This window comes from Carettochelys insculpta, chromosome 34 (assembly GCF_033958435.1).
Source record: "Carettochelys insculpta isolate YL-2023 chromosome 34, ASM3395843v1, whole genome shotgun sequence".
Taxonomy (NCBI): domain Eukaryota; kingdom Metazoa; phylum Chordata; order Testudines; family Carettochelyidae; genus Carettochelys; species Carettochelys insculpta.
In genome coordinates, this window is record NC_134170.1 from 1,149,802 (window position 1) to 1,167,478 (window position 17,677).

A 17,677-nucleotide genomic window follows, 5' to 3' on the forward strand; every position below is an offset into this window, starting at 1 on the left:
CCAAACTCCACTCCGCCCCCCCGGGCTACCCAACTCCTCTCCGCCCCCTCCCCCCGCGCTCTGGGGTCCCCCTGGACTCCCCAACTCCGCTCCGCCCCCTCCCCGGGTGCTCTGGGGTCCCCCCGGGCTCCCCCCTCTGCTCCGCCCCCTCTCCCCGCGCTCTGGGGTCCCCCCGGGCTCCCCAACTCCACTCCACCCCAGCCCTCCCTACACTCGGGGGTTCCCCTGGGCTCCCCAACTCCGCTCCACCCCCCCACACTCTGGGGTCCCCCCAGTCTCCCCAACTCCGGTCCATCCCCCCCGGGCTCCCCAAACTCCTCTCTGCCCCCCTGCGCTCTGGGGTCCCCCCGGGCTCCAGGCCCCTCCTCCCACGCTCTGGGGTCCCCCCGGGTTCCCTAACCCCCCCTGCCCTCTGGGGCTCCCCCCGGGCTCCCTAACGCCCCTTCCCCCCCGGGCTCCATAAACCCCCCTGCACTCTGGGGTTCCCCTCCAGGGCTTCCCACCCCACCGCGCTCTGGAGTTCCCCTCCCAGGCTCCCGAACCCCCCTCCTGCTCCCGCTCTCTGGGGCTCCCCAACCCCCTCCCCCGAGCTCTGGGGTTCCCCTCCCAGCTTCCCCCTTCCATGTAGGGTTTCCCCCCAGGGCTCCAACCCCGCCCCTAACTTCCTGGGGTCCTCCCTGTGCCCTGGTCTCTCCGCCCCCAAGCTTCCTGGGGTTCCCCCCAGGGCTCCCACCACCCCCCAGCTTCCTTGGGTTCCCCCCACCCCCACATCTCTCCTGGCAGCTCCCCCTCTGGCCCCACCGCCCTTCGATTCCTGCCCCCGGGCTGAATGCTGAAGTGGGGACTCTCCCTTCTTATTTCTACAGGCGCCCGGAGGGGCGTGCCTCAGTTTCCCCACCTGCCACGTGCCCACCTGGTAGGGACTTGCAGGACCTCGTGCACAAGGTAGAGGCAGGACATGGGGGGGCACAGCTGCCACCAGACCCCCCCACAAGTCTGCACCTCCCCGCAGGGTGCAGGACCCCCCCCGCACCGGTGCCAGAGGGGAGGTGACCCATGCCCCGCTCACGGCCTGCAGGGACACCCTGCACCCCAGGGTGCTGACGTGTGGCTGGCTCGGGGGGCAGAGACAGGCTCGGGGTGCGGCCCCAGGCAGGCCCCCCGAGATGGGCTGTCGTGCTGCGGGGCGCTGTATTTAGCTGAGAGGCTGGGGGGGCCCCGTCTGCAGAGCCAGCATGTGGGCTGCTGGAGGGGGGGGTCTGTGGGGCCCAGACAGGGACGGGTGTGGGGAGTCAGACCAGCCCCTGGACTCCCCCCACCAGGCCTGAGCAGAGGTCGCCGAGTCCGGCTCCCGGCAGGCCTGGCGCCGTCCCGGCCGACGTCTGTCCGACCTGCTTGGAAACGTCTCCCGCCGCCAAGATCCCAAACCGCCCTGGCTGCAGGTTAAGCCCATTGCTCTGACCTGCCCTCAGAGGCCCAGGGGAGCCATTCGTCCCACCCCCCTCCTCATGCCCTTCTTGTCGGTACTGGGCAAGTCCCTCGCGTCCCGTCGTCCCCACACGGAATGAGCCCTGGTCGTTCCGGCATCGCTCCCGTCGTCTCACCCGCTCCCGTTTCTGCCCCCCAGCGCAGGGCCCCGAAGGGGACGTGAGACGCCGGTGGAGGTTCCCCCCCGCCGCAGCGCGGGGATTTTATCCCCCGGGTTCAGCTGCGTGGGTTTGCTGATGCCCTGCCGTGACCCCAGGTGAGTGCCTCAGTTTCCCCAGGCCCGGCCGCCGTGCGCAGTGGTGAGGGGAGCGTCAGCGCCGTGGCTTCTCGCACGTCCGCAATGGCCGGCCCAGCTCCCCGTGACCCCGGCCGGCTGGAGGGGGAACCGGGCTGGGGAGGGCGGAAAGGGGCCAGGGCCCGGCTGGGGGACCCCCAAGATGGGTCGTGCCAACGCCTCCCGGTTTCCGGGCTGACCCGTCTGTCCCTGTCCCCCCCGCGCCCCCTGCCAGCCGGGGCTCGCATCTGGGGCAGGGCCGGGGACCCCCACACCAGGCAGACAAGGTCTAATCAGGGCAGAGCGCAGCTCAGGGCTCCGTGAAATTGGGGCCAGGGTGCGAGCTCGCCCCACAGAGACCAGCGTGGGGTACTCAGAGGTACCCAGCACCCAGAGAGGAGCGAAATGGCCCAGGAAGGGGTGTGATCAGGCAAGGAGGGGTGTGAAAGGCTGCTTGGGGTGTGATTGGAAGGGAGGGGTGTGAGTGGCTGATTAAAGGGGTGTGATCAGACAGGGAGGGGTGTAAAAGGCTGCTTAGCGGGTGTCAATGGACAGGGAGGGTGTGATCGGACAGGGAGAGGTGTGAAAGGATAATTGGGTGTAATTGGATGGGGATGGGTGCGATTGGATGGGGGTGTGATCGGACAGGAAGGGGTGTGAAAGGATGACTGGGGTGTGATCGGACAGGGAGGGGTGTGAAAGGGTGCTTGGCGGGTGTGATTGTCTGGTCGGGGTGTGAAAGGCTGCTGAGGGGGTGTGATCACCCCTGGAGGGCTGCAGGACTGGCAGCCCCCTTGGCACGGCCCCTGGGGCCTCCCCGCCATGGAGCTGGGCTGGGTGTGGGGGGTCACAGCTCAGGGTGAAGGGACACCGGGGTCGGGTCACAGAGCAAAAGGGATATCGGTATGTGTAGGGCCCTTTAAATGTCACTATGACATCATCGCCGGTGGCACTGTGATGTCACAGCCAGCGGCCCCGCCCCCTCCAGCGCCCAGCTGGCCCTCCCGCGCCGAGGGCGGCCAATGGCAGTGTGGCGGCTGATACAGCTCCTCCTCCTCGGGGCCACGGGTGCCAGGGCATCAGGTGGGTGTCGGGGCCTCCTCACATCATGCGCTGCCCCCCCCACCCCAGGGCCGTCCCTGCATGTGATGTCACTGTGGGCGCTGATGTCACACGTGGGGGCTGTGATGTCAGCCAACAAAGGGAGCAAGGGGGGGTTGTGTAAGCATTAAACGGGTCACCTCCCAGAGCCCCAAAGAGGAGCCCCGGACGCCTGGGTTCTCTCCCTGGTGCTAGCAGGGCAGTGGGGCTGGTGGTCAGAGCAGGGGGTGGGAGCCAGGACTCCTGGGTTCTCTCCCCAGCGCTGGGAGGGCAGTGGGGGCTGGTGGTTAGAGCAGGGGTGGGAGCCAGGACTCCTGGGTTCTCTCCCCGGCACTGGGAGGGCAGTGGGGGCTGGTGGTCAGAGCAGGGGGTGGGAGCCAGGACTCCTGGGTTCTCTCCCCGGCGCTGGGAGGGCAGTGGGGCTGGTGGTCAGAGCAGGGGGTGGGAGCCAGGACTCTTGGGTTCTCTCCCTGGTGCTGGGGGGCAGTGGGGGCTGGTGGTTAGAGCAGGGGCTGGGAGCCAGGACTCCTGGGTTCTGTGCCAGCTGCGGGAGGGCGAACGTTTCTCGCTGGGCTCTGGCTCCCCAGGGTGCGGCTTGCAGCCCGCACCCAGCTCTGCCTCCAGGATCATCGGGGGCCAGGCCAGCCGCCCAGGGGAATGGCCCTGGATTGTGAGCCTCCAGACCCAGGGACACCACTTCTGTGGGGGCAGCATCATCCACCCTTGGTGGGTGCTCAGCGCCGCCCACTGCTTCCCCCAGACCCGGTAAGGGGGCTGTGGGTCAGGATGAGGGGTCCTGGGGGCCAGGCCAGGGGGGCCTAGGGTCACTGGGGGGGCTCGGGGGGGCTGGGGATCTGGCCGACAGGTGTTGGGGGCCGGGCCAAGGGGGGCTGGAGGGCCAGGGGTCAGGCCAGGGCGCAGGGGCCTGGGGGCTGGGCTAAGGGGAGGTGAGGGGCTGAAGGGCACTGGGGGGGTCCAAGGGCCGGGCCGAGGGGCACTGGGGGGGTGTGGGGGTCAGGCCAGGGCGCAGGGGCCTGGGGGCCGGGTTGAGGGGAGGTGGGGGGGCTGAAGGGCACTGTGGGGGGCTGGGCCGAGGGGCATTGGGGGGGTGTGGGGGCCGGGCCGAGGCGCCGGGATCGGGACGAGGGGTCCCCACCTTTGCAGCCCCCAGGAGGTGCTGGTGGCGGCCGGCAGCGTGACGCTGGGCATCGGGGGCGTCATCCGGCGGGTCCGGCGGATCCTGCTCCACCCCAGCTACAGCCGCAGCACTTACGACTCAGACCTGGCCCTGCTCCTGCTGAGCCGGCCCCTGCCCCCCGGCCGCGGCCTGGGCCCCCTCTGCCTGCCCGCGGAGATGGACGAGGACGACAGCCAGTGGGGCGGCTGCCGGGTGGCCGGCTGGGGGACCACCCAGTACGGTGAGCCGGGGGGGCATCTCACAGGGCAGGACGCAGGCTCGGGGGCGCTGCTGGAAGTCGGGGTGTCGGGGGCTGGGGGTTTTTGAGGTGCAGCGCCTCTCTCGCAGGGCAGGACGGAGGCTCGGTGGCGCTGCTGGAAGTCGGGGGCTGGGGGTTTTGGGCTGGAGGTTTCGGGGTGCAGCGCCTCTCTCGCAGGGCAGGACGGAGGCTCGGTGGCGCTGCTGGAAGTCGGGGGCTGGGGGCTTTGGGCTGGGGGTTTCGGGGTGCAGGCCGTCGGGGTGCAGCGCCTCTCTCGCAGGGCAGGACGGAGGCTCGGTGGCGCTGCTGGAAGTCGGGGGCTGGGGGCTTTGGGCTGGAGGTTTCGGGGTGCAGGCCGTCGGGGTGCAGCGCCTCTCTCGCAGGGCAGGACGGAGGCTCGGTGGCGCTGCTGGAAGTCGGGGGCTGGGGGTTTTGGGCTGGAGGTTTCGGGGTGCAGGCCGTCGAGGTGCAGCGCCTCTCTCGCAGGGCAGGACGGAGGCTCGGTGGCGCTGCTGGAAGTCGGGGGCTGGGGGTTTTGGGCTGGGGGTTTCGGGGTGCAGGCCGTCGGGGTGCAGCGCCTCTCTCGCAGGGCAGGACGGAGGCTCGGTGGCGCTGCTGGAAGTCGGGGGCTGGGGGCTTTGGGCTGGGGGTTTCGGGGTGCAGGCCGTCGGGGTGCAGCGCCTCTCTCGCAGGGCAGGACGGAGGCTCGGGGGCGCTGCTGGAAGTCGGGGTGCGGATCATGGACTGGCTGCGCTGCATGTGGTGGATGGGGGCCCTGACCCAGAACATGCTCTGTGCCGGGCACGAGGAGGGCGGCCGGGACGCTTGCCAGGTGGGGACCACCCCCCCCTTGCCCTGCCCCCCGTCACTCGCTGTGCCCGGCCCCCCCCCTCAGCTGCATGAGGCTCCCCCGGCTCTGCCTCCCTCCGTCATTAGCCACTGCCTCGTTAGGCCGCCCCGGGGCTCGCTGACGGGCTCTCTCTGCCCCCTCGCAGGGTGACAGCGGGGGACCCCTGCAGTGCCGGGCCCCCCAGGGCTCCCGCTGGTACCAGGTCGGCATCGTCAGCTGGGGCCGGGGCTGCGGGCAGCGCCAACGTCCGGGCGTCTACACCCGCGTGGCCAATTACCGGGCCTGGTTGGACGAGGCCACCGCCACCGCCGGGAGACCCCTCCGGCCCCCCAGGCTCGCGCCCCCCACGCAGGGTTCTGCCCCCCAGGAGGCGGAGCCAGAGGGCACCCCAGGCGGGGGGCTCCGCCCCTGCCCGCCACAGCCCCTGGCTTTGGCCTTGGCCTTGGCCTTGACCCTGGGACGGTGGCTGGGTTGAGGCCGGCGCAAGGCATGCTGGGAAGACGGAGGACTTGGCTGCCGCCACCACAGGGGATTCTGGGAAGGGGGGGCAAGGCCGGTGCCCCCGCAGAGGATTCTGGGAGGACGCGGGCGACCCCTGGGGGTGCTGATTGGCTGGCGCTGCCGGGTGGGGGCGGAGAAGGGTCATTAAATGCTTACACAGCGGAGCAGAGTGACTCTTGGGGGGAACGTGGGACCCAGGCGTCCGGGGGGGGGGCCCGGGGGAGGGGACCTGGGACCCAGGCATCCGGGGGCCCCTGGAGAGGGGAGCTGGGGCCCAGGCATCCGGGGGGCCCTAGGAGAGGGGAGCTGGGACCCAGGTGTCTGGGGTGGGGGCCCCGGGAGAGGGGAGCTGGGACCCAGGCATCCGGGGGGCCCTAGGAGAGGGGAGCTGGGACCCAGGTGTCTGGGGGGCCCAGGGAGAGGGGAGCTGGGACCCAGGCATCCGGGGGGCCCTAGGAGAGGGGAGCTGGGACCCAGGTGTCTGGGGGGCCCAGGGAGAGGGGAGCTGGGACCCAGGCATCCGGGGGGCCCTAGGAGAGGGGAGCTGGGACCCAGGCGTCTGGGGGCCCTGGGAGAGGGGAGCTGGGACCCAAGCATCCAGGGGGCCGCGGGAGAGGGGAGCTGGGACCCAGGCGTCCGGGGCCACAGTGGGGAGGGGACCTGGGACCCAAGCATCCAGGGGGCTGCAGGAGAAGGGACCTGGGACCCAGGCGTCAGGAGGCCCCGGCCATCCGAGGGGGCAAGAAAAGGGGAGATGGGACCCAGGCGTCCGGGAGGGGCCAGAAAAGGGGAGACGGGACCCAGGCGTCGGGGGGCCGCGGGAGAGGGGAGCTGGGACCCAGGCGTCCGGGCCGGCAGCACGCAGGGGGTGCTTCCCTGGGGGGCCTGGAGGAGCCGGGGGGGGCGCAGGCCCGGGGAGCCGGAACCCGGTGAGCTCACAGTGGAATCTCGGGGCGCCCGGGTATTTACGTTCGAAGCAGCCGGAGGCAGCAGGTGCCCGGGGACCGGGGGGGCTGGCGTGGGGGCCAGGGCCAGGGTCGGCGGGGGGTTAAGGGCAGCTCTGGGGTGCTATTGGGGCCCAGGGGAACGGGGTGGGGGCCTCGGTTCAGGGGTCCTAGGAGGGAATAACAGGGGCTGGGCTGTCGGGGGCTTAGCCACAGGCTCAGCCCCCCACCCCATGAACTCAGGACAGTCACAGGGTGGGTGCCAGTTGGAGGGGGTAGGAGGTGGGTTCAGGGGCACAGTGTGGAGGTTTAGGGGGCAGTGTGGAGGTTTGGGGGGCCCAGGGCACTGCATGGAGGTTTGGGGTGATGGGGCGCAGCAGGGAGGTTTGGGGGTGCAGGGCGGAGGTTTGGGGTGCACAGAGCACAGGGTGGAGGTTGAGGGGCGCAGGGTGGAGGTTCGGGGGTGCAGTGGGGAGGTTTGGGATGCTTGGGGGCGCGGTGTGGAGATTCAGGGTGCCAGGGGCACAGCAGGGAGGTTCAGGGGCACAGGGTGGAGGTTTGGGGTGCACAAAGCACAGGGTGGAGGTTCGGGGCACAGCGGGGAGGTTCGGGGTGCTGGGGGTGCAGTGGGGAGGTTGGGGGGTGCAGCGGGGAGGTTCGGGGTGCTGGGGGTGCAGCGGGGAGGTTCGGGGTGCTGGGGGGGTGCAGTGGGGAGGTTGGGGGGGCACAGCAGGGAGGTTCGGGGTGCACAGAGCGCAGGGTGGAGGTTTTGGGGGTGCAGCGGGGAGGTTCGGGGTGCTTGGGGGCACAGGGGGGAGGTTTGGGGTGCCGGGGCACAGGGGGGAGGTTGGGGGATGCAGCAGGGAGGTTCGGAGTGCCAGGGGCACAGGGGGGAGGTTGGGGGGCGCAGCGGGGAGGTTCGGGGTGCCAGGGGCACGGGGGGAGGTTGGGGGGGCGCAGCGGGGAGGTTCGGGGTGCACAGAGTGCAGGGTGGAGGTTTGGGGGTGCAGCGGGGAGGTTCGGGGTGCATGGGGCACAGGGGGGAGGTTGGGGGGCACAGCGGGGAGGTTCGGGGTGCACAGAGCGCAGGGTGGAGGTTTTGGGGGTGCAGTGCGGAGGTTCGGGGTGCCAGGGGCACAGGGGGGAGGTTGGGGGGCACAGCGGGGAGGTTCGGGGTGCACAGAGCGCAGGGTGGAGGTTTTGGGGGTGCAGTGCGGAGGTTCGGGGTGCCAGGGGCACAGGGGGGAGGTTGTGGGACACAGCAGGGAGGTTCGGGGTGCACAGAGCGCAGGGTGGAGGTTTGGGGGTGCAGCGGGGAGGTTCGGGGTGCCAGGGGCACAGGGGGAAGGTTGAGGGGCGCAGCAGGGAGGTTCGGGGTGCACAGAGCGCAGGGTGGAGGTTTGGGGGTGCAGCGGGGAGGTTCGGGGTGCCAGGGGCACAGGGGGGAGGTTGAGGGGCGCAGCAGGGAGGTTCGGGGTGCACAGAGCGCAGGGTGGAGGTTTTGGGGGTGCAGCGGGGAGGTTCGGGGTGCTTGGGGGCACAGGGGGGAGGTTGGGGGGCGCAGCGGGGAGTTTTGGGGTGCACAGAGCGCAGGGTGGAGGTTTGGGGGTGCAGCGGGGAGGTTCGGGGTGCTTGGGGCACAGTGTGGAGGTTTGGGGTGCCAGGGCACAGGGGGGAGGTTGGGGGGGCGCAGCGGGGAGGTTCGGAGTGCCAGGGGCACAGGGGGGAGGTTCGGGGTGCCAGGGGCACAGGGGGGAGGTTGGGGGGCGCAGCGGGGAGGTTTGGGGTGCACAGAGCGCAGGGTGGAGGTTTGGGGGTGCAGCGGGGAGGTTCGGGGTGCAGGGGCACAGGGGGAGGTTGGGGGGCGCAGCCTGGTCGCCAGGCCCCCCCCGGCTCTGAGCCTCGCACCCCCCCAGATGGAGTTCGTGACGGGGTACCGGGCCGAGGTGCTGGACCTGGCCGAGGTGCTGCTGAGCTGGCACCGGCACCAGCACCAGGCAGGGGGCCCCCGGGCTGGGCCGCGCCAGCTCCGCCAGGAGGGGCTCATCCGGCGGCTGCCCCCCGACCCGGCCCTCTGGCTCCTGCACCTGCTGCCCAACCCCTGCCTGGCGCTGGCCCTGGCGCTGCCGCCGGGGGGCCTGGGGGAGCCCCGGGGGCGGCTCTGCGGGGAGGACCCCCTGCAGCTGCGGGACCTCCAGCGGGCGGTCGCCTTCCTGCGCCTGGACGAAGAGGACGAGGGGATGGAGCCAGGTACCCCCGAGCCCCCCGTCCGCCCCTCCCCCGTTCCCGCGGGGCGCCCCCCGTCCGCCCTTACCCCGTTCCCGCGGGGCGCCCCCCCTCCGCCCTTACCCCGTTCCCGCGGGGCGCCCCCTGTCAGCCCCTCCCCCGTTCCCGTGGGGCGCCCCGCGGGAACGGGGTAAGGGCAGATGGGGGGCGCCCCCTGTCCGCCCTTACCCCGTTCCCGCAGGGCGCCCCCCGTCCACCCCTCCCCCGTTCCCACGGGGTGCCCCCCCATCCGGCCTTACCCCGTTCCCGCGGGGCGCCCCCCATCCGCCCTTACCCCGTTCCCCTGGGGCACCCCCTGTCCGCCCCTCCCCCGTTCCCACAGGGTGCCCCGCATCTGCCCCCCCGGCCTCTGGGGCACCCACTGTCCGCCCCTCCCCTGAGCCCCCCGACAGCCCCCCCGTTCCCACAGGGTATCCCCTCTGCCCCCCTCCACTCCTCCCCCATTCCCACAGGATGTCCCTGTCCGCTCCTCCCCCGAGCACCCCCGCAGCCCCCCGTTCCCACAGGGCTTCCCCATGCGCCCCTTCCCCCGCCCGGGCTGTCTCCCCCCAGGCCAGGCGCTGGTGCATGTGGAGCGCCTCCTGCTGGTGACGGACGAGCGCGGCACGGTGATGGGCCTGGACTTCCAGCTGGCCGCACCCCCGGCACCCCCCGGCCCCCCGCTGGAGCAGCTGGCCCTGCGTCTACTGGCACGCAGCATGGCCTGCCCCCTGGGCGCGGGGGAGCCCCGCCGGCCCCGTCTGCTGGCCGTGGGGGACCCCACCTTGCACCAGTGAGTCCTCGTGAGCACGTGTGAGCGGGGGGTGTCCCTTCTGGCCGTGGGGGACCCCACCTTTCACCAGTGAGTCCTTGTGAGCGCGCGTGAGTGGGGGGTGTCCCTTCTGGCCGTGGGGGACCCCACCTTGCACCAGTGAGTCCTTGTGAGCACGTGTGAGCGGGGGGTGTCCCTTCTGGCCATGGGAGACCCTGCCGTGCACCAGTGAGTCCTTGTGAGCATGCGTGAGCAGGGGGTGTCCCTTCTGGCCGTGGGGGACCCCGCCTTGCACCAATGAGTCCTTGTGAGCACGCGTGAGTGGGGGGTGTCCCTTCTGGCCATGGGGGACCCCACCTTGCACCAGTGAGTCCTTGTGAGCACGCGTGAGCGGGGGGTGTCCCTTCTGGCCATGGGAGACCCCGCCTTGCACAAGTGAGTCTTAGTGAGCACGCGTGAGCGGGGGCTGTCCCTTCTGGCCATGGGGGACCCCGCTTTGCACAAGTGAGTCCTAGTGAGCATGTGTGAGTGGGGGCTGTCCCTTCTGGCCAGGGGAGACCAGCCTTGCACAAGTGAGTCCTTGTGAGCACACGTGAGCAGGGGGGTGTCGCTTCTGGCCATGGAGGACCCCGCTTTGCACAAGTGAGTCTTAGTGGGTGCACGTAAGTGGGGGGTGTCCCTTCTGGCTGGGAGAAACTTGCCTTGCACGAGTGAGTCCTTGTGAGCATGCGAGTGGGGGGTGTCCCTTCTGGCCGTGGGGAACCACGCCTTGCACAAGTGAGTCCTAGTGAGTGTGTGTGAGCGGGGGCTGTCCCTTCTGGCCAGGGGAGACCAGCCTTGCACAAGTGAGTCCTTGTGAGCACATGTGAGCAGGGGGGGGTCCCTTCTGGCTGTGGGGGACCCCAGCTTGCACGAGTGAGTCCTAGTGAGCCCTGCCCTGCCCTCTGACCCTGCCCCTCGCTGCTCTCTGCAGGTTGCTGGTGCCACTGCTGCCCCGCCTGGGGGTGCGGCTGAGCCCGGGGCCCATGCGGGGCTGGGGCCCCAAACCTGCCTTCAGCCTCCCCTCCATGCGGGTGCGGGCCTGCCACGTCTGCCGGCGGCACAGCTTCCAGGCGCGGCTGCTGCCCTGGTGAGCAGGGCACGGGGGGGGGGGGGCCGAGCCCGGGGGGGGGCTTCGCACGGCTACTCTGTGCCCACTGCTGCTGGTGCCCCCTACTGGCGCACAACTACCCCACGCTCGCAGCCTGTTCCCCGTGCAAGCTCACAGCTACCCCCTCCCCACTGCTGGTGCCCCATGCCAGCGCACGACTGCCCGTGCAAGCTCACAACTACCCCCTCCCCCTGCTGGTGCCCTATGCCAGCGCACAACTGCCCTGTGCAAGCTCACAACTACCCCCTCCCCACTGCTGGTGCACCATGCCAGCGCATGACTGCCCTGTGCGAGCTCACAACTACCCCTTCCCTTCTGCTGGTGCGCCGTGCCAGCACACGACTGCCCTGTGCGAGCTCACAACTACCCCCTCCCTTCTGCTGGTGCGCCGTGCCAGCACACAACTACCCGTGCAAGCTCACAAGCACGCCGACTCTGACCCCGCTCCCCCCGCAGCCAGCAGTGCCGGGCCGTGCTGTACTGCTCCGAGCGGTGCCGCACGACTGACTGGGTCCGCAGCCCCGAGGACGCCGCCCACCGTGCCTGGTGCCAGCGCATGGCCGGGTACGTGGCCCGCGCCCACCAGCTGGCCGACCTGCCCTTCACCTTCACCCCAGGTGAGCGCAGGGGCCCTGGGGCTGGGGGCTGGGGGACACGGACCCATGGGGGCTGGGGGGGGCCCTGGGGCAGGGGGGACACGGAACCATGGGGGGCCGGGGGGCATGGACCCGTGGGGGGTATGGGGGGCCCTGGGCCTGGGGGACACGGACCCGGGGGGGTCTGGGGGGCCCTGGGGCTGGGGGCGGGGGGGACATGGACCTGTGGGGGTATGGGGGGCCCTGGGCTTGGGGGACACGGACCCATGGGGGTATGGGGGGCCCTGGTCCTGGGGGACATGGACCCATGGGGGGCTGGGGGGCCCTGGGGCTGGGGGACACGGACCCGTCAGGGGCTGGGGGATCCCTGGGGCTGGGGGGGACACAGACCCATGGGGGGCTGGGGGCAGGGGGGACATAGACTTGTGGGGTGCTGGGGGGCCCTGGAGCTGGGGGCGGGAAGGACATGGACCCATGGGGGGCTGTTGGGCCCTGGGGCTGGGGTGGGGGGACATGGACTGGTAGGGGGCTGGATGGGGGAGAGGGCTGGGGGCTCCAGGCAGAGCTGGGGTTTATTGGGGGCTCGCCCCCCCTGCGTTGCAGAGGTGACCAGCGAGGGGTTCAACAAGGAGGGGTTCCTGGCCGCCCGGGGGCTGACACGAGGGTACTGGGTGCTCGAGAGCATGATGGTGCGGACCCCCGACTACGGCGTGGGGCTGGGGGGCAGGAAGCCATGGAACCCCCTCCCCAGTGGTGAGTATGGGGGGCAGGGCGCGTCCCCTCTGGAGGCACCGGCTCCCCCACCCCAGGGCAGGGCTGGCTGGCTCAGGGGGTGGGAATGGGGCAGGGCCTGGCCCCTCTGGGGCGCCGGCTCCCCCACCCCAGGGCAGGGCTGGCTGGCTCAGGGGGTGGGAATGGGGCAGGGCCTGGCCCCTCTGGGGCGCCAGCTCCCCCGGCCCAGGGCAGGGACTCTGGGGTCTGGGACCAGGACTGGGGGCCGCCAACTCCCCCCCTCCACTCTGACACCCCCTCTCCTCCCTCCAGGTAACCCCTTTGAAGCGCTGAGGCCGGAGGGGGGAACCCCCCTGCCCCCCATCCCCCTGGAGCCCCCTGCACCCAAAACCTATTTCAGTGAGACGGGGGAGGGGCCAGTCATGGGGGGGGTGGAGCCAGTGAGAGCTGGGGGGCGGGTTGGGGAGGGGTGGGGGAGAAGCCAAAGGGGCAGGGGCGAGGCTAGTGAGGGCATGGGCGGGGCTAGTGAGGGCACGGGCGGGGCTAGTAAGGACAGAAGGAGGAACTAGAGAGAAGGGGCGGGGCTAGAGAGAAGGGGCGGGGCTAGTGAGGGCAGGGGCGGGGCTAGTAAGGACAGAAGGAGGGGCTAGAGAGAAGGGGCGGGGCTAGTGAGGGCAGGGGCAGGGCTAGTAACGACAAGGAGAGGCTAGAGAGAAGGGGCGGGGCTAGTGGGGGGCGGGGTAGTGAGAGCTGGGGGGCTGAGCAGGGGGAGGAGCCAGTTACAGGAGGGGGAGGGGCCAGCTGCGGCTGGGGGCGGAGCTCTCACTCCTGGGGTCCCCCCAGGCTCGTGGCAGGAGTACTACGCCTGGCGGGGTCTCCCGCTCAGCTCCCCCCTGGCCGTCCTGCTCACCTACCCCCTAAGCGTCTACTACATCGTCACCCAGCTGGCCCCCCGGCACTGTGAGTGGGGTTTGGGGTTCCCTCGGGGGGGCTGGGAACTGGGGTCCCCTCCCCCCATCTGCCCCCCCAGCACTGTTAGTGGGGTGCAGGGGTTCCCTGGGGGGCTGGTAACTGGGGTCCCTTTCCCCCATCTGCCCCCCCAGCACTGTGAGTGGGGTTCAGGAGTCCCCTGGGGGGCTGGTAACTGGGGTCCCTTTCCCCCATCTGCCCCCCCAGCACTGTGAGAGGGGTTCAGGGGTTCCCTGGGGGGCTGGTAACTGGGGTCCCCTTCCCCCATCTGCCCCCCCAGCACTGTTAGTGGGGTTCAGGAGTCCCCTGGGGGGCTGGTAACTGGGGTCCCTTTCCCCCATCTGCCCCCCCAGCACTGTGAGAGGGGTTCAGGGGTTCCCTGGGGGGGCTGGGAACTGGGGTCCCCTCCCCCTAGCTGGTCCCCTGGCACTGTGAGTGGGTTTGGGGGTCCCCTCGGGGGGGGGCTGGGAATTGGGGTCCCCTCCCTGCGCACCACCCCTTGACTCTTCCTCCACCTCCCAGTCCCAGAGCTGAAGCTGCTGAATAAGCCCTCGCTGAAGATTCACATCCTGGAGGCGGGGAAGGAAGCGGAGATGGCCCCCCTCTTCTGGGTGTGCGGGGCAGGCGCAGAGCGTGGAGGGGCGCCGTGGGGTGCCATGGGGCGGAGGGCAGGCGCAGAGCGTGGCGGGGCAGGGTGGGGGGCCATGGGGTGGAGCGGGGGGCCGGGGGCCAGGTGCGGAGCATGGTGGGGTGCCGTGGGGCAGGGCGGGGGGCAGGCGCGGAGCGTGGCATGGAGGGGCCACAGGGGGGCAGGGGAGGCCTGGTTCACAGATGCAGGAGTCAGGCTGGGGCGGGGGGGGCGGGGGGGGCTCCTCCCGGGCCCCTCCCTGTGACGCCCCCCGGTGGTGCCCCACAGGAGCTGTCAGTGCTGCTGCCCCCCACGGCGCTGGAGCTGCTGTTCCTGGGGGGCGCGTTGCCCCCCGAGGCCGACGGGCAGCAGCTGCTGCTGCAGAGAACGGTGAGCTGGGGGGCGGGGGGGGCGGGGGATCCCCGAGTCGCCGCAGCTGACCCCGCCCCCCCTTCTGCCCCCCAGGAGGCCCGCGAGGTGCGCGCCTGGGCTGGGCCGGCCCCCAAGGCCAAGGGGGGACGTGGGGGGCTGCAGGTGAGATTCTGCACCCAGGCCACCCCCCTGCTGCAGGGCCCCAGACCTGACCTGGTCATCGGTGAGTGGACCCCCGGGGGGCTGGGGGGAGGGGCCCAGGCTGGGGGGGGAGTCGGGGGGATCTGGGGGAAGGGCCCAGGTGGGGGGAGTCGGGGGGATCTGGGGGAGGGGCCCAGGCTGGGGGGGGAGTCGGGGGGATCTGGGGGAAGGGCCCAGGCAAGGGAAAGTCGGGGGGATCTGGGGGGAGTCTCGGGGTCGCTCCGGGCTGGGCAGACACAGCCGTCTGGGGGACCCAAGGGGATCCCCGCTGCGGGAACTGGCAGCCCTGGGCCCCGGGCATGGGAGGGGGACCCCAGAGGCGCAGTGGAGGGGTCCCCAAGCCCGGCTAACCCCCCCCCACCCCCCGTTCCGTCTCAGGGTTCAATTCCGGCTTCGCGCTGAAGGACGCCTGGCTCAGCACCCTGCCCCGGCTGCAGGTGGGAGCCCCCAGCCCCCCCAACCCGCCCGGGGCCACAGCGCCCCCCCGAAGCCCCAACCCCCTCCTGCTGCCCCGAGCTGGTCCCTTCCTGCTGGATGCAGAGCCTCCCCCCCGCCTGCCCCCCGCGCTCTCTCCTCCCCCGGCCCCGGACGCCTGGGTCCCCGCCCCCGGACGCCTGGGTCCCCGCCCCGGACGCCTGGGTCCCCAGCGGGCTGGTACCTGGGTCCCCGCCCCGGACGCCTGGGTCCCCAGCAGGCTGGTACCTGGGTCCCCGTCCCCGGACGCCTGGGTCCCCAGCGGGCTGGTACCTGGGTCCCCGCCCCGGACGCCTGGGTCCCCAGCGGGCTGGTACCTCGGTCCCCGCCCCGGACGCCTGGGTCCCCAGCGGGCTGGTACCTCGGTCCCCGCCCCGGACGCCTGGGTCCCCAGCGGGCTGGTACCTGGGTCCCCGCCCCGGACGCCTGGGTCCCCAGCAGGCTGGTACCTGGGTCCCCGTCCCCGGACGCCTGGGTCCCCAGCGGGCTGGTACCTGGGTCCCCGCCCCGGACTCCTGGGTCCCCAGCGGGCTGGTACCTGGGTCCCCGCCCCAGACGCCTGGGTCCCCAGCGGGCTGGTACCTGGGTCCCCGCCCCCGGACTCCTGGGTCCCCAGCGGGCTGGTACCTGGGTCCCCGCCCCCGGACTCCTGGGTCCCCAGCGGGCTGGTACCTGGGTCCCCGCCCCCGGACTCCTGGGTCCCCAGCGGGCTGGTACCTGGGTTCCTGCCCCGGACGCCTGGGTCCCCACGCGCCCCTCCCCCGCAGGCGCTCCGGGTGCCGGCCTACTTTACGGAGTGCAGCGAGTACAGCTGCGCGGTGGACGAGGCCACGGTCTCCATGGCCACGGGGGGCAGCGCCAGCACCCCCCACCTCAACCCCTTCCGCTCGCCCTTCCGCCAGCCCGGCGTCGACAACGCCATGCCCTGGTAGGGGGCGGGGCCAGGGGTGAGGCGGGGCCTGGGGGTGGGGCCAGGGGTGGGGGAAGCCGGGGGGAGGCTGGGGGTGGGGCCAGGGTGAGGCTGGGGGCGGGGCAGGGGCGGGGCTGTGTTCTGGGCTGGGGTCTAATTTGACCTCCGACCCCAGTTGGTGTCCTCCAATGACCTCTGACCTCTGGCTGACCTCTGACCCCCAACAGGGTGCCCCCCTGCGGTGATATGTTAATGTGATCTCTGACCCCCCATCAGCCCTTCCCTGGGCCCAGCCAGAATGACCTTTGACCCCCAGCCTCCTCAATGGGGTGTGACCTCTGACCTCTGCTGCAGTTCGCCCCCTGCTGACCACCTCTGTGACCTTTGACCCTTGGGCTACGTCTACACGTGCACCCAACTTCGAAATAGCTTATTTCGATGTTGCAACATCGAAATAGGCTATTTCGATGAATAACGTCTACACGTCCTCCAGGGCTGGCAACGTCGATGTTCAACTTCGACGTTGCTCAGCCCAACATCGAAATAGGCGCAGCGAGGGAACGTCTACACGCCAAAGTAGCACACATCGAAATAAGGGTGCCAGGCACAGCTGCAGACAGGGTCACGGGGCGGACTCAACAGCAAGTCGCTCCCTTAAAGGGCCCCTCCCAGACACACTTTCATTAAACAGTGCAAGATACACAGAGCCGACAACTGGTTGCAGACCCTGTGCCTGCAGCACGGACCCCCAGCTGCAGCAGCAGCAGCCAGAAGCCCTGGGCTAAGGGCTGCTGCCCACGGTGACCACAGAGCCCCGCAAGGGCTGGAGAGAGAGTATCTCTCAACCCCCCAGCTGATGGCCGCCATGGAGGACCCCGCTATTTCGACGTTGCGGGACGCGGATCGTCTACACGTCCCTACTTCGATGTTGAACGTCGAAGTAGGGCGCTATTCCCATCCGCTCATGGGGTTAGCGACTTCGACGTCTCGCCGCCTAACGTCGATTTCAACTTCGAAATAGCGCCCAACACGTGTAGCCGCGACGGGCGCTATTTCGAAGTTACTGCCGCTACTTCGAAGTAGCGTGCACGTGTAGACGCAGCCTTGGTGGCACAACCTCTGACCTGCTGACCTGACCCTGTTTTTTCACCCTCCCCCCCAGTCCCCGTCAATGCCCTGTCGAGTGACCCCTGGCCCTACTGGGCTGACCTGTGACCTTTGACCCCATAATCCCTCTTCTTAGCCGTCCCCTCTATGGTGACCTCTGGCCCTGTGACCTTTCGACCCCTGTGACCTTTGACCCCACTGGGGTGACCTTTGACCCTGGTAGCCCCCCTTCCTACCAGCTCCCTCCATGGTGATCTCTGACCCTGTGACCTTTTGACCCCCATGGCCTCTGGCCCTGGCGAGTTGACGCCATGACCTCTGACCCCACTGTGACCTCTGAACCTGCCGTGACCCCCTGACCCCCGTTTCCTCCCCCCCCCAGGTACTCCAACGCCTTCATCTTCCACCTGCTGTACAAGGGGGGGGCAGGGGGGGCACGGCAGCCCCCGGGGCCAGCCCCGCCCCCTGCCCCCAGCCCCGCCCCCCAGGGGCCAGCACCCGGCCCGGCCCGCGCCCGCCGCCAGCAGAAGCGGCAGAACCGGGGGGGGCGCCGGCACAGATGACGGGGGGGTCATTGCGGGGGGCTTGGGGGGGGGGCAATAAACTTCCAAGGGCACCAGAGCCTGCGCCTCATTACTGGGCCCCCTGCACTGGGGGGTCCCCATGGGCTGACTCACGCCCTGCCCCCCACGTCTGGCCCCCTCCGTCTTCTCCCCCCCCCCATTTCCAGGTGGGCCCTGACAGCCCCCCAAGGCCGAGCCCTGCCTGGCACCAGCCGTGACGTCTGCCCCGGCCCTTTGCCCGGCTTATCAGAGAGCAAACAGCCAAGGCCAAGTACAGGCAGCTCCGAAGCCGGCTCCTCATCCCCCTCGGCTCTGGGTAGCGTGGGGCCCCCCCCCCCGGCCAC

General features: G+C 71.0%; 1 protein-coding gene across 1 annotated transcript; it reads left to right on the plus strand.

Moving 5' to 3' along the window:
- Positions 1–644: 644 nt before the first annotated feature.
- On the plus strand, positions 645–17,333 carry ZMYND15 (zinc finger MYND-type containing 15). The gene is made up of 19 exons (XM_074982916.1): positions 645–945; positions 1,628–1,744; positions 2,751–2,845; positions 3,451–3,628; positions 4,028–4,281; positions 4,992–5,029; positions 8,511–8,844; positions 9,433–9,652; positions 10,605–10,760; positions 11,238–11,398; positions 11,981–12,130; positions 12,422–12,508; positions 12,953–13,069; positions 13,601–13,689; positions 13,995–14,096; positions 14,172–14,301; positions 14,658–14,716; positions 15,521–15,681; positions 17,153–17,333. The coding sequence occupies exons 1-19, from the start codon at positions 830–832 to the stop codon at positions 17,331–17,333; spliced, it is 2,745 nt and encodes a 914-aa protein (XP_074839017.1). The 5' UTR covers positions 645–829.
- The last annotated feature ends 344 nt before the right edge of the window (positions 17,334–17,677 follow it).

Bases quoted from the DNA above. Each gene is read 5' to 3' on its own strand.
- ZMYND15 (XM_074982916.1), top strand. From the start codon at position 830: ATGCTGAAGTGGGGACTCTCCCTTCTTATTTCTACAGGCGCCCGGAGG. The intron at 1,745-2,750 runs GTGAGTGCCTCA...CGCCCCCTCCAG, and splicing joins ATGCCCTGCCGTGACCCCAG to CGCCCAGCTGGCCCTCCCGC. The intron at 11,399-11,980 runs GTGAGCGCAGGG...CCTGCGTTGCAG, and splicing joins GCCCTTCACCTTCACCCCAG to AGGTGACCAGCGAGGGGTTC.